At 39.0% G+C, this 16617-nt stretch overlaps 1 protein-coding gene across 2 annotated transcripts in view; it reads right to left on the minus strand.

Annotated features, from left to right (window-relative positions):
- Positions 1-2572: 2572 nt before the first annotated feature.
- LOC107566471 (matrix metalloproteinase-16-like) overlaps positions 2573-16617 on the minus strand; it is a 32518-nt gene continuing 18473 nt past the window's right edge. For both annotated transcript variants that reach the window (XM_016251932.1, XM_016251931.1), the window contains exons 5-10: positions 8918-9079; positions 7618-7835; positions 7400-7538; positions 6452-6602; positions 6229-6344; positions 2573-3896 (exon numbers count right to left, since the gene is read on the minus strand). In XM_016251932.1, the coding sequence (XP_016107418.1) occupies positions 3532-3896; positions 6229-6344; positions 6452-6602; positions 7400-7538; positions 7618-7835; positions 8918-9079 (1151 nt within the window). In that variant the 3' untranslated portion in view covers positions 2573-3531. The remainder of the gene's footprint in view (positions 3897-6228; positions 6345-6451; positions 6603-7399; positions 7539-7617; positions 7836-8917; positions 9080-16617) is intronic.

Here is a 16617-nt window from a genome sequence, read left to right on the forward strand (position 1 = left end):
CTATTTAAAAGTTTGGGGCCAAACTTTTTTGAAAGAAATAGCACAGCTGTTTTCAAAACTGATAGTAAGAAGTGTTTCTTGAGCACCAAATCAGCATATTAAAATGATTTCTGAATCATGTGACACTGAAGACTAGAGTTATGTCTACTGAAATTTCAGCTTTGCCATAAGTAATATAGGACATTACAAAATATATTAGAAAAATAAACAGTTATTTTAAATTGAAATAATAAGAGACTTCTTTCAAAAACATTAAAAATATCTTACCTTCCCCGGGATCTTACTGGTCCATTAAGTTTCCCCTTACAACATAAAGTGATATTACAGAAACGATATTTTCACGAGTCAGCAAAATTATTTAATATATAACTGTTTTATTATATCATCCAAACAACCTTTCATGAATCTCAGTGATAAATTACATGTTAATGTCTTATGGTTGCCTGGTACATTTTGTTAACTTCTCCATTAGAGTTCACAAGAATGATTCACACGCCACATCTGATAATATCTTATTATTGATGTACTGCATAATTTGCCTTTCATATCCGTAATAAAGACACTACATGAGATATATATACAGCATGTTCAGATACACATCCAGTACTCAAAGGTAGAACGGGGCATATTCTTGAGATATTCTTCTGTTAATAATGAAAACAACAGTTCACGCATGGAAATTCATGTGCACGTCTCATGATTGTGCAACTGGAAGGCTGATGCTGATGGCATGGCGAGAAACACCATAGTCCATTATAGATCAGTTCATAAAACGAAAGATAAAACAAGGCATATGACAATATACATCACTCCACTTCCAAGAAACACTCGATGGCAATATTTGATGTGTTTAGTGATGATCATGCTAACAAACATTTTTACATGGAAAGAAATAAGCAGAAAGCTATTTCTCTGATTGCAGTATGCAGTATAGCTCAATATAGCTCCCTTTAGCTGTGCAACAAATGCTATTTTTTTATATTTTTATGACCCTCAATATTGGACTTTATTAGGTAAACACTGGGTGTTTGCAATGCAGCACTATAATAAAACGTCTCTTTTTGTTCTTCTTTTCTGACTGTTAAATCATGGCATTAAGCATCAAATATTTCCTAATATTCACCATTTACGGCAATGCTGTATATCAGACCACTCATCAGGTTAACTGAAAATGGTACTACTTTCATGTCTCTCGTATCACACAGCAGACATCCATTCTCATTTCATACAAACACAACTGGTGTCATCTTGCATCTCAAGTTATCAACTATAGTGAAAATGGGTCGCCAAGAAAGACATGCCTGGATCAACATCTTTTGTTGATCCTGGATCAACATTACTGTCCAAAAACATAGACCTAACCCCATCACTTCCCCTAAACCTAACCCTAACCATAATTTATTCCTAAAATCAGAGGCAAATGATAGCTGAATAACAAGGGTGTACAAGCACCTAACCCTGGTTGTAAGCCTAAAACTGACAGTTCCTGAAACGTATCCCTCAATTCTGATTGGTTGATTGGAATGTTTTTTTGTTTTTTTTTCCAGGATCAAGGAACATATTGTACTTGGTGAAATCACGTTCACCAGTGATAAAATAATTTAAACTCAGAACAAAATTTTTTGTCAATGTATTTATTTAATGTATATATACTGTATATATATGGATTGGTCAGCTTGGGACTGCATTCAGATTGGCCTGTTCTTAGCATATATATTATATTATATTATATTATTAAAAGTATATTTAATTTGAACCAAATTTTAAAATAATGATGTGAAAGATAAACATGTAATAGATGGTACAATTTAATAAGTTCTCTTTCCACTTGAAATGTTTTGGAATATTTTCTCTGTTTTGACAGCTGAATGATTGACAGTGAGGTACAACCCATTGAACAGACTGTGATTTTATGGCCCACTGTGTCTTATTGATTTGTGTCAAATTAAACATGGCTACATTATCGTTAAGCTTAATGTATACTTCCATTGTTATACATACACTAGGGTATGTGTACAGTGCACATGTCGTAAATTTCATCAGCATAGTACGCGCATACTGTATGCATGCAGTCAGATTTTTCTAACCTTGGGCCTGTCCCAATACCCACACTTGCAGTCTTGGCCACTTGAGAGCATATGCGCTTCGGAGTGGTATTTGATGCTCATTCATCATGTTTAGAAACTCAGTAGTGAAACTTACTAGGGTGCATGTGTCAATCACTTGTATTTACGCGCAATAATGAATGGAATATGGCAATGCGTTCAGCTATACACATAAGCTAAGCTTTCATGCCAAAACTGGCTTTACATCTCAAAGACAATCTTATATTATGGGTTGGTTCTCCAACACTGTCAAAAGAAGACGCATGATGGCGCTGATAATGCAGCTTCATACACCAAACCAAAGCTCAAAGCTCAAATTTACCCTAAACTTTACCACAATTCTCTAGCTTCCTTGAAAGTACAAGCATTTTGTTCAGGAAACGCAAATCTAGTCTACGTATTGCATTGCAAACTTCCAATATCAGTGTTTTTTATATACCTTTAACATTTTCATGTTATTTTTATGGTTGATAATCTATTGATTCTTACTGAAGTTTCATTAGGTATTTCTGCTTAATTGCAATCTTTCGTTAAATAAATTCCCTATGATTTGATTGGAAGCACTTAACCAAAAGTCAAATTTTCTGTGTTGCAGCTTTGGAGTCTTTAAAAAAACGCAGCAGTACAGAACGTGGACAGCAGCCACACACACATTTTAAATGAAACTTTTAAACAGTCAGTGGCACTTTAAATCTTACTGGAAGTTTCTGTCAGTCAGTAGTGTGCCAAAAAAAAAAAAAACAGTGATAAGCAAAGGAAGTAATGGAAAGGGGTCACATTCACACAGGCACATGTACAATAACACACAGAAAAATAAACTCAATATGTGATTAAGGCATTCGACGAAATATTGCATGTAGCCCCGATGTTATATGTCAAGGTCCTTCTGATTTCCATGCAGACAGATCCCATATATTCTGCAGATGAATGCAGCCAAATGGAACTCAAATAATGATCGATAAGCCAGTCATCTCAGAATATCCCATGAGAATGAAGCAATCCTCTTTGGACACTAAGGGCATATTTGGTTTGGGTTACAGTTTTTCAACACAAGCAAGTATTTCGGAGTGACACAGGTGAGTTCAAACCTTATGGAGTATCTAGATCAGCAGTCCGATGATATATATTTCTCAAATCAATTGAAAAGTTTGTAGAGTAACAGTTTACTCCCGCATATGACTCTGGGAACCAAAATGGCCGCCCAAAGCCACACAGAGTTCCAAAACCATACAAAAACAACACATTGCCATCTTCGTAAGCTGGCAGTGGGAACAGGAAGTTGGCACGCTGTTCATTTATATCGTCCTTCGTTTCTGCCCACAAATACTGACACAAAGTCAGTGTCTCAATATAAGCCAATTTTTTAAATTTGACGGGATTTTAAAGATGGAAATAGTTTTAGCAGAAGGAGTGGGACCTTTAAATCTTAGACCCACTCCTGCATGGATCGCTTGCAGTACAGTATGTGGCGCTGTGTATCCTTCCTCTTGAAGCGGAACACGGTGTAAAGCAGCACCATCATGCACAGAGCCAGGACACAGGGGATGGCGATGGCCACCGCTTTCTCTGCTCCACCGCTGCTCTCTAGCTTGAGTACGATATCAACGTCATCATTGTCATATTGTGGAGGTTCCTCTTCCTGTGGGGGGATCCAATCCCAGTCAGGGTCAGTGGTTAAGCTGTCGCAGCCCATAAAATCACGCAGGATAGACCTTGGGTAGCCTGTCTCCACTCTCAGCCGCTGGTTGTTGAACTTCCAATACTCCTTCCCCTTGTAGAAGTATGTGAATCCTTAGGAGAGAAGGAAGACAGCTCATATTTAACTAGGCATACTGGAAAACATACATAACCATGTGTTATTCTTAGTTGAAAATAAGAAATTTTAAGTCTAATGACCTTAAAACTAAAGTCAATTAATTGTCACTAGTAATACATATACATAAATATAATGTTCATGGTACTCCAAGAGTGCCATCATATTAGCAGGTCTCAAAATACATGGTACAAACACAAGGACAACATTGACTTATAATTGCCTCTACCTGTGAAAAAAAAACACTAAAGGCCATTCCAAAAAAAAATAAAACAAAGCCATAAATTGTCTTTGAAGGTCCCATCTGGCACTGTTGGTTCAATTATGAGGAAGTAGATGTTATAAACCCAAATCCTCTACAACTCTGCATGAACAAAGATGTTTGTGAGAGAAGCCACAGAGAGGCCAATTATCACACTGAAGGAGCTCAGAGATCACCAGATCGATAAGACACATGTGAGGACTTGCACAGAGTGCAGAGATAATAGTTCAGAGAAACTTCTTCTCTTCTGCCAGTTGGCACCAACACAGTCTCCACCAGAGTGAACCAATTACTTAAACCCTAAAACTCTGGGGGGATTTTAAGATTGAAATAGTTGGAGAGCATTTCTACAGTCTAGTGGCTCAACAAAATACTTATATGTGGTGATATACAAGGTAACACTTTACTTGAAGGGGTGTGCACAAGACTGGCATAACACCTTCATAATCATGACATGACACATGTCATGAATATGAAGGAGTTTTTATGCATGTTTATTACAGCTGTCATTAAGCGTCATTCGCTCAGTTATGTCATTTTTAATGCAACGATGTACATGTCATGATTATGAAGGTGCCATGTCAGTCTTATGCACACCCCTTCAAGTAAAGGGTAACCGTATACACTTATGTGGATAAAAGTAATTGGAAATATGACTAGGGATTTTACTTACTTTGCATTCTAAATACATAGACTATAGAATATAAAGTTGGCCCTGCCTTTGAAGCTATAACTGCTTCCACTCTTCTAGGAAGGCTTTCCACTAGATTTTGGAGTGGTTCTGTGAGAATATTTGCCAATTTGTCCAGTAGAACACTTGTGAGCTCAGACACCAATGTTGGACGAGAAGGCCTGTCTCGCAATATGTGTTCCAGATTATCCCAAAGGTGTTTGATGGGGTTGAGGTCATGGCTCCATGTGGGCCAGTCAAGTTCTTCAACATTTAACTCATCCAGCCATATTTTTATGTACCTTGCTTTGTGCACTTGGGGCACAGTCATGCTGGAATAGAAAAGGGCCTTCCCCAAAGTGTTCCCACAAAGTTGGAAGCATAGAACTGTCCAAATTGTCTTGGTATGCCAATGCATTAAGAATTCCTTTCACTGAAAGTAAGGGGCCTAGCCCAACCCCTGAAAAACAGGCCCATACCATTATCCCCCCTCCACCAAACTTTACAGTTGGTATACTAACGTTCTCCTGGCATTCTCCAAACCCAGACTCGCCCATCAGACTGCCAAACAGAGAAGCGTGATTCGTCACTCCACAGAACAGAAGTTTCCACTGCTCCAGGATCCAGAGGTGGTGTGCTTTACACAATGCTTCCCATTGTATTTGGTGAAGTGAGGCTTGCATGGAGCTGCTCGGCCATGGAGACTCATTTCATGAAGCCCCTTGACGAACATTTTTGTGCTGATATTAATGCCAGTGGAAGTTTGGAACGCTTCAGCTATGGAATCAGTAGAGCGTTGGCGACTTTTATGCACCATGCACCCCAGCACTTGGTGATCCTGCTCTGTGACTTTACGTGGTCATCCGCTTCATGGCTGAGTTATTGCTGTTCCTAAATGCTTCCACTTTCCAATAATTACACTTACAGTTGACCATGGAATATCAATAATTAAGGGGTGTGTCTCAGTATTTTTGTTCATATAGTGTAGTTATGCAAAACAGAAAATTTCCCTTTGCAATTAACATTTTTTAATTTATATATATATATATATATATATATATATAAAAAAATATATATAGAACAATTTTGGGCCTTTTTCCAATTTACTTAATAGACTATATTTTATAGTATACATAAAATGCAAGCATATTCAAACTTGCATCACCAACATAAAAAGTCACAGCTCAATGTGTCTGAGCATATGTGCAAACCAACAGGCCATGGCACCAATACAAATGCAATTATGGCAATAATTATTTCTGAGTTCCAGTATTGTAAAGCTCAATGGCTATATTTCAAAACTAGGTTTGTCATATGAGCAAATTGGGGTATTTTGCAAGACATTGCATAGTCAGCTAGGATAATTTCAAGGTCTCACCCTTTTCTTTATCCACAAAAGCTCCCTGTGGAGAGTCTGGGATGCCTTTCCACACAGTAATAGGTTTTGGATATCCGGGGTCCATGGTTCTCATATCCTCATTGTACCTCCAGTATCTGTAATAGTAGACCGAAAAAACATCTCAGACATTATGGAACAGTCCAGTGAAGGTGGTATCCACTGGGTCCCATTGTACACTGTAGCTATAAGCTATAAAACTGACCTGTCCCCTTTGAAGAAGTAGGTTTTGGCCACATCTTCCCACCAAACAGCTGTTTCAATGCTCTGCGTGGGCATTCCATTGCCAAAAAGAGAAATGTCCTGAGGATATGTGGGCTGCAGGGTTGTATCCTTAAAGACCCAGAACCGGTTGCCTTCAGAAATTCAAAGAAATGCAAAAGATTGCCTTTAGTGTTTAAAAAATGCTTGTTCTTCTTCTAATAATAATATTAATAGTATTGGTATTATTGATTGTAATTATGACTGTTTTAGACGTTTTCAGATCTGTAGATCATTTGCTTCTTGGTTCAGTTTGCTTTCACAAGGCAACATTTGAAAGCATGCCAAAATGCGTTTTTGCAAGTCACATGTGAGTAAAACTGTCCTGTCATTGGTCAGAGTACACCTGGTTATGTTCCTCATAGCATCATCCATCGAGAAGTTAGCTCCACGGGTTTATTGTGAATGTAACCATCATTCCCACTCTAACTGGTAAATCAGTTAGAGTGGGAATGATGGCCAGATTCATACCATCATAACAGTTTACGATGAAGAGGTGCTCTTTCAACTGTGTTAACTAATGTGCTCACCTACAGAATCAAACGCTGCAGCTTTTTACGTAACAAATTTCCCATTTTTCCCATTATGAATGATAATACAGCTTGGTTCATTGGTCTGCTGGGTCGGATTGCTTTCTTAACACATATGAACTGCTCCAGAGTTTGTGTTCAATCTGGTCAAGACCACCTCGTTCAGATGATCTCGGACCAGTTATGGTCGATTGCTGTGTTCATATATGCCTAAATGAACCGAACTAAGAGAGAAACAAACTCCAAACAAACCAGGTGTGAAAATGCCCTCAGTAGATCCTGAAAGCTGAGCACTTTCCTTCAGATATTCACATCTATATTTAGCCTGTAAGATTTAAAAGTCTGAAGGAAAAACATCTTACCTTTGAAGAAGACAAACTTCCCCTCGCTGTTTTCGTAGACAGCATCGATCTTCGGAGGCATACCTCTCCAGAAGTAGCTAATTTGCATCGGGTATCCAGGCACCACAGAATTATCTCGCACCCTCCAGAACCACTGATCCTAATAAGAGTGTACTGGTGTTAGGAAACACACAATTTATGCTGCACTAATTCTCAGTGAAGCTGTTCATTATTCCTACCTTGAAGACGAACAGCTCCTGTCGAAGGATTGCCAAAGTGTTGAAACCTCCATCACAGATGTTAGGTTTGGAGTTGGGATGGGCTGGTTTTGACTTCTGCGGAGGGCGATGAGGGCGACCCTGTCGGTCATGCTTTCGAGGGTCAGTTGGTAGGTGCAAGCGAGGAGGCGTAGCAGTTGTGAGTAGTCTTGTAGGCTGAGGATTTTTGTCTGGAGGACCTGCAGAATGAATATGTGCCATTTCATGTGGTTGTGCAAAACTTTTATTCAATTTTCAAGAAATGTACTGACTAAAAAAAAAAAGTTTGGTTCAGTTCAGTTCAGGTTAAATAACAGATGCAACTTAACAGATATATTATTTGATTTTATTGTATTAGTAAATATTGAAATTAACATTAACTAAGATTAAGAAATGCTTTAGAAGTATTTTTCATTGTTAGTTCATGTTATATTATGTTAAATGGAGCATTATTGCAATTTTTTTTTTTACAAATATCATAAATTATTAATCTATAAATATTACAATTATTAGAGCAGTTGCACCACATTTAATTATACAGAATTACTTGACCATAAAAGTGAGGTATTTTTTCTTTTAATAAAAAGGTAAACATTTCTGATATTTTAAGGAACTTATTGACCTAACAGTTATGAGGGTCTGCAGGGGTATGTATGCATTTATGTATATAAATATTAATATTTAATAATGTATAATTAATATGATTTGAATTTTTTTTCAATTAATATCAAGCAGTGCATCATTTCTTTCCAAAGAAAAATAATAAGAGATTATGCCAAACTACATATGGTTTTCTTTTCAAGAATTTATTAAAAAAATTTAAATAAAGAATAAATTTTTATTGGGTCTTTGAATAAAAAGAGAGCATCATCACCCTTTATTTAATGTTTTTGTAAATTATTACAAGGATACATTTGTTTCTCTTACACATGAAACCGTTAAAAGTTTAGTTACAAATTAAAACAAGTAAATTAAAATAATAACAATTATTAGTATTATTCTTATGCATGTTTTTTATGTGTTGCTATGCAGTTGTTAGAGTGTTCCGGGGGTTTGCTGTGGTGTTGCGAGGTAGTTCTGGTTGAAATGCAGTTGCTTGCTGGTCAAATAAGTCAAATAAGTCCACCGACATGTTTCTTTAATAACTTGGTCAATATGATATGGCTCAGCTTTATTAGTGTCCGTTTTATTCAAATTGTTGACCCTAAGTTTGATTTGTATTAATAGTAATACTGTGAACAGTTATGTAGAAGCCAGTGGATTATGGGAGGTTTAAACACACCGTATATTTTCTGGATGCCCTGTAGATCATCATGAGGCAGTTTGAAGCTCTCAGTGTCCATATACTGATAGAATGGAGCCATTATAGCCGTAGGGTCATTAGAATGCTCAAGTCCCAAAGCATGACCAAGCTCATGGACCGCCACAAGGAACAAGTCATTACCTAAGGAGTATAAAACAACAGTGAAAATACAAACACAAGATTTGCTTTGTTTTTTGTTGTGCTTGTACTCTTATCTATGAGAAGCATCTGGCATTATGACTCACCACTCAAGTGCCTGATCTGAGACCCATCTTAATACAGTGTGTGGGCATGACAGAAACAGTTGGAAACAGAATGCAAAACAGATCCCACATTGCTTTATATTACACAACAATTTGTAACTGGAAATATCTTCCATCATGACCTAATGATGAATGAAAATGTTATGCAAGGTATCCTTCTCAGTAAAGGTATTGTATTAAATGTGCACTTGTAGTGTAATTCAAAATCTTTATGTGTGTGTGTCTATATATGTATATATATATATATATGTGCGTGCATATAATATTGATGAAATAAAAGGCTATTCAAGTGTACTTATACAGACACAATTTTAACAAGTGCACTTTGTAATGCCAAATTAAAAGATTTAATCATTAGGTTTTAATAATATTTTTCGTGCATTAAAGAAGTACACTTATGATGATGTGTTAACATACTAACACACATGTAAAGTACTATAATTTAAACTCTAGTGCTATTTGATGTAACATTAAAAGTTAATATATGTTAAATGTACTAAATTTCAAATTCATCATTACAAATCTGTAATTCCAAATATATTTAAATACATGACATACAAGGTTTAATAGAAGTTACATTAAAGTATATTTTTAGTTTATCATAAATGCTTGTCATTACATTCGAAAGTACACTTAACCATATTTCAAAGATAGAATTGTAATTACATATAAGGATTGCATTAGTAGTGCAACTAACTGCATTTAATATAAATTTAACTACATTTAAATTTAACTACAATACACCGTTTTATAACTATAATATATAATACTATCATTTTCATTTAATTGCAAATGACAAACAATTAATGTGTCTGAAAACATTACACTCAGTTCGCACTTAAATATATTATTTTAAAGAATATTATTTCTGTGATAAGCACTCTTTTTATAATTGTGCTATAAAGTGTACTTCTTTTTCACATGCACTTCAAACAACATGCCTGAACAGATCGAAATTTTGGGTTTGTACCTCACAAAAAGCTATCGTAGGTCTCAAAACACTTAATAACAAACTATTGTTATGGTGCTTTGGGACATTTTTGGAGCTTTGTACAATCTGATCTGGTAACAGTGATCTCCAAATTGCTGTTTATTTTATAACATGTTGATGCCAATCAGCCTTAAAGTTATGAAAGAAAACCACACAGTGTGTGGCCATATAGACTGTGGTGACTCTAATGAAGCCCGAAACCATGGGAAGCTATTATGCCAGGCATGTGTAACATCAGAGACGGCAGCAAAACAAACAGCCAAGGGTCCTGAGTGCAGGAGGCAGTAAAAAAAACAGTAGTGAATGTAGTCGCACTCGCAGCCATTCAATGCTGTCTCAGCTGAGACATTTCATGAAAAGAGATGAGCATCTTAAAAGCTCTCTGCATCCAGTCAGCCCAGGTAATCAAAGCTGAGTGCCTCTAAGTGCAGCTCGCAGTAAAGAGATGGATCTGATTACCTCTAATTTAATGGGTGCAACTGTAATGCAAATTCTACATATCAAACAAAGCTGACACCTAACATGCAGACATCAACATGTGCACACAAAGATATATTCAGGGAAGAATACCCTAAAAATCAAATGCGACCAACGATAGCGTCGATTATTTGCATTGGTTTAGAACCTGATCAGCATCATTACTCTGCCCCGCTGGTCATAAATATGGCTGTAAAAGTATTATTAAACTATTGTTAACACATATAGAACTTTAGTGTAAAGTCTTAACAAATTACATACATTTAGTGGCTACTTAAGCTGGTTAAAGAATACAGTGTTGAATTTGCACTTATATACCACACACAGGTGGATTAAGCAGCCGTTTGCGGAGGATGCAGAAGATTACAGAAATCTGACAGACTTTATTGGGAGTGTGCAATTTCACTCCACCAAAGCAATCTAGAACGGGCTCTTTAAATGTCAACAGTGCGCTTGACTACACCACATGTCTGGATATATGACCAGTATTTACGGCCATGATCAACAGAAATTTTCACAAAACATATCTTTACAGTAGAATCCAGTTTACTACATGCTTTCCATCATCAGTAATAAAAAGGTGACATGTCTGCAGTGCAATGAATGAAAACAGGGCAAACTAAGGGCAGTGAATGCAAAAATACATGAGCAGAGATACCAAGAAAAAACATTGATCACTGGATTTGATCCATATCAGGTTGCAGAAAACATTTTTACAGATATCTAGTTAGAACAGACGTTAATAAAGTTAAAATTTAAAGGGGTCATATGATGCGATTTCAATTTTTCCTTTCTCTTTGGAATGTTACAAGCTCTTGGTGCATAAAGAAGATCTGTAAAGTTGCAAAGACTAAAATCTCAAATCCAAAGAGGTATTCTTTATAAAAGTTAAGAGTCAACCACGCCTACCTAAAATGGCTCGTTCTAACATGTCTACGTCACAATGTGGGAAGATTTGCATAACGCCGCCCAAATGTTCACGCAAAGAAAGAAGGCGTAACTTTTATTCTCGCTGTAGTATTGTTGTCGCCGCCGCTGCCATGTCGTGAAGCGAACATGAAGCATTGTGGAAGCGAAACTACTTTGTTTGGCCTTCCAAAAGAGGACGATATCCGCTTCATCATGCCTGGAGCTGATCTTCTCTGGTCGCTGAGGAAATACATCAACTTCACGCTGTGGATCGCCGGATCGGCTTTCACCGTGGACGAAGCGGAGTACAGCCCGGGGTTGTCACATGTGGTTGCCGCAAGACTGCCAGCCATGCCGTTCTCATGCCCACACGCCTCCGCTCACTCTAGGCCGCCATGTGTGACTCTGTGTGTTTTGTTGTGAAAGCGAAACTACTTTGTTTGGTCTTCCAAGAGGACACGACTAGAAATCAGTGGTTAAGTTGTATTTACAACACTGTTCCAGAACAGTTCATCTCAAATATTCAGATGTGTGCAGTGCATTGTATGGAGGAACGTTTCCTGATCCTGGAAGAGTAGACTACAATGCCGGCTGTTCTGACACACAGACTGTAAGTACGTTTTTTATATTTAAAGAATTTGCCACTGACGATTCAAACGCGAGTTTTGAGCAGTGTAGAGTAGCTTTTGTTGTTTGTCATTTCTCCGATCACAAATGCAGACATGGCTTTATGTTTACGCTGCGCGATGCAACGCAACACGTGAAAAGACAGTATAAGTCATTATAATCAGTAATTATGTCCCCACTGGATGCAACAAATGCCTCGTTTATAATGGATTTTACTGGTTTTGTCTCGTTGCGGCAGGACACAGCATCACAGTATGGTAAAGGCGTAACATTTCCGTCAAACGCTTGAGGTATTCGGCCAATCACAACGCACTGGATAGCTACTATGAATTACTCTTAGCATGTTAATGTTAATATGAAAATGTTAATGGATTTGGTCTTGGCGGATATAATAGGCATACATAAATCCAATAGCAGAATCAGACAGGTCGAGCTGGGGGAGGTGGAGGATTTCAGAGGAACCTGCTGCAAGACCAGCTTACAGCGAACACTGAATCAGTGTTCAACCAATGTTGACCAAGCAACCTTACTGGCTGCAGAATCAGCAGGTGCCATGTAGTAAATGTAAGATTTTTTTAGAGGAAATTAATACTTTTACTTGCCAAAGACACATTCAATTGATCAAAACTGACAGTAAAGACGTTTGTAATAATATACAATATTTTCAAATAATTGCTGTTCTTTTGAGCTTTCTGTTCATCAAAGTAGACTAAATGATGTTTTATCAACGAGGTACGGGAGGAGCACGATCAGAGAATCAATCAATCTGGCCCAGGTGGACCTTGTCAGCTAATCACCTTAACAAGCACATACAGTGGGTACGGAAAAACTATGAATAACTCTTAGCATGTTAATGTTAATATGAAAATGTTAATGGATTTGGTCTTGGCGGATATAATAGGCATACATAAATCCTATAGCAGAATCAGACAGGTCGAGTTGGGGGAGGTGGAGGATTTCAGAGGAACCTGCTGCAAGACCAGCTTACAGCAAACACTGAATCAGTGTTCAACCAATGTTGACCAAGCAACCTAACTGGCTGCAGAATCAGCAGGTGCCATGTAGTAAATGTAAGATTTTTTTAGAGGAAATTAATACTTTTACTTGCCAAAGACACATTCAATTGATCAAAACTGACAGTAAAGACGTTTGTAATAATATAAAATATTTTCAAATAATTGCTGTTCTTTTGAGCTTTCTGTTCATCAAAGTAGACTAAATGATGTTTTATTAACGAGGTTCGGGAGGAGCACGATCAGATAATCAATCAGTCTGGCCCAGGTGGACCTTGTCAGCTAATCACCTTAACAAGCACATATGTATATATATATATATATATATACATATATACATATACATATACATATACAGCCAACTTACCTCAGTTCCACGAAAGGTTTTCCAGCATTCGCTTTTGCTCCTTTAGCCATTGTATCACAGACTCATCTTTTTCCGTATTACGACGAGACCTGTACTGGAGATCTTTCGTATCCTCCGTCGCAATCTGCCGGCCCTAGGCTCACTCCTTTTCCGCCAGTCACTGACGCCAAGCACCAAGGCTTCTCAGCATTTTCTCGTCCTTTGATTGGATGGTCAGCATACTAGCTAGCAAACAGATGAAAAACCACTAGAGTATGGTAAGTACATTTTAGTTTTTGACTCTTTTATCGCTTGATGCGTTGTATGCTGATGTTATTATCTAGGCACACTCCTTTTCTGCCAGTCACCGCCACCGAGCACCAGGCTTCATCGCGGTCGCCGCTCTGCTCGACTAGCCACACGCTCTCCACAACCCCGAGGCTTAACCTCGCCTCCACCGGTGAGACTTCCAACTTCCCTGACCTCCTCGTATCATTCGGCCATGCCAATATATCCTCCGATCGGAAAGTGGATAGTATTTAAGGCTGTAGCAAACGCTCATTTATTTCAGACGAAGCATTCTCACGGAGGCTAAACAAAGCTGATCATGTACGATCTATTCTTCACCCTGCAAATGAGCCAAGATGGCAAATAGATCGAGCAAAGCCTCGAACTCGCCTCACTCGACACTACCATTGTCCCGCACAAGACCCGGCTCTCCTTGAGCTTTGGGCCGCAGCGGCAGGCCTTAAACGAGCCTGGGCCTTAAATGCCCCAGTTCTCACCACAGCAAAACCTAATTTGCTTCCCGCTTCAGCTCAACTTTTCACCGCAGCTCTTCCGGCCGCAGCGCCACATGTAGCCGGGCGTAGCAGTCGCTAGCGCGAGGCTGTCTCCGCTAACGCCGCAGGCCGTGTTGCAATGAAATTTTTAGGTAAAGTCGCTAAAGGTAGGTCGTTTGTTGTTAAACAATGTGATGACATTATGGATGTTGATGTCATCTTTGTAACCAAGATGCAGAACTGCATAGAACACACAATAAAATTACTCAAATTCTCTGTATTAATTTTCACCAGCTTTTTACCTGCATTTTAAATTACACATTGTACTCCGATAGACAGATAAAATAAAAAAGATTAGATTTTCGTGAAAATAAGTTAAACGGTGTACAATTATAGGTGCAAACTAACAACTAAGGTGTATCATAAAGAAACCATTATTATTATTATTATTATTATTATTGAACAAGTAATGTGAACAGCCTAATTTGCATGTGTTGTGCATACTGCTAGGCACCTCTCTCCAAGTCTCTACCAGCTGATGTGATGCTTGGCTGGCTAGCTGTTTCAATACTTACTACTTATTTTGTGGTTAAGAGGAAAAGCATGTCTTTTTCTTCATTTTATGATGTTGTCAAAGTCATCATATTTCTCCTGCTACTTCTAACTGCTCTTCCTTTTCAGTGGTCTCCAGCTCACTAGCGTGAGGCTGCCTCTGCAAGCTGTGCTGGCTGCACAGGCTCTCCAGCATTTCCCCCACGAATATCACAAGCCCCTGTGGCCTACAGCTACAGCATCTGAAACAAGCGCAAAGCTGCTTACGCTTGCAACACATGCCCTCACATCTCAGTCTTTCCTCCTGTTACTTCTAATCCTTTTCCAACGTCAGGCTGCCTCTGCTGACAATTGCGGCCCATGCACCTCTTCCTCATAGCTCCCTACTTCATTAAAAATTACGTTGTCTTCCAGATCAAGTTCCGGCTCCTCTCGAGCTTCAAGATGCAGCAGGCCGTCAGCAAGCCTGGGCCACGCCCCAGACTCGGCTGCTCCTCACACTGCATTGCCTCACTCCTCTTCTCAACTAATCACTGCAGCGCCTTCAGCTACAGCGCCGCACGTAATGTTGCCTGCTGGCGTAGCTTCCCAAACTCCTATCCTTCCCCCTCCCTTCCTTCTACCTCCTGCGGCAGACGTTAACGTGAGGCTGCCTCCCACATTTTTTTCACAAATTAATTCACGATGCCCCCTCTCCGGAAATAAACAATTCTCAAACATCTCTTTTGATCAAAGGAATTCAGTGCTCTCATCCTCCAAGCCCGGACGCTAGACAGCCGATAACTTTCGACATCCTTTCTAAATGTATCCACATTCTCCGCACAGGGTACCACTCACTCCATACCGCTCGTAGACTCTACGCTATGTTCATACTGGCTTTTTGTGGTTTCCTGAGATGCATGGAATTCACAATAACTTCTATTCAACCCCAAACTCCATCCAACCGTCTCCGTCCTTTCTGTGCTCGACAGCAAAACTATATCCTAGTAAATCAGATCAGGAAAAAGATGTCACCACGTCTGAATTTTTTAACCTCCCGTCACTGTATCAGGCCCTTTTTCTTGCCTACAATTCAGAAGCTCTCAGTCTACATCCCCTCTTGACCCTCTTTTGTTTTTGGTTTCAAAAACATTTATCCAAACGATATTCAATAAACATCGTCCAACCAGTCATACCCGTAGAAAGATTTTCCAGCCGCTCCTTCCGAATTGGGGCAGTAACTACAGCAGCTCAAAAAGGTCTCTCATAGCAGCAGATCCAAGCTCTCGGTCGATGGTCATCGGATGCCTTCAAAAGCTATATCAGAACCAATAATTTTCACACAAAGAAAGCCCATCTAATTCTAATCCGTTAAATTAAGTTTGATGCTGCCGCTGCAATGTCCTGCTTAATTTGATACGGTCACAGCAGTGCCCGCTCCATTTGATACTGCCGCTGCAGTGCCCTGCTTAATTTGATACTGCTGCCGCAGTGCCCGCTTCATTCGATACTGCCGCCGCAGTGCCCCGCTCATTTGATACTGCCGCTGCAGTGCCCCGCTTAATTTGATACTGCCGCCGCAGTGCCCGCTTCATTCGATACTGCCGCCGCAGTGCCCCGCTCATTTGATACTGCCGCTGCAGTGCCCTGCTTAATTCGATACCGCCGCCACAGTGCCCCGCTTAATTTGATACCACCGTTGCAATGCCCCGCTTAATTTGATACTGCCGCTGCAGTGCC

Source organism: Sinocyclocheilus grahami, unplaced genomic scaffold (assembly GCF_001515645.1).
Source record: "Sinocyclocheilus grahami isolate Dianchi unplaced genomic scaffold, SAMN03320097.WGS_v1.1 scaffold1077.1, whole genome shotgun sequence".
NCBI lineage: Eukaryota > Metazoa > Chordata > Actinopteri > Cypriniformes > Cyprinidae > Sinocyclocheilus > Sinocyclocheilus grahami.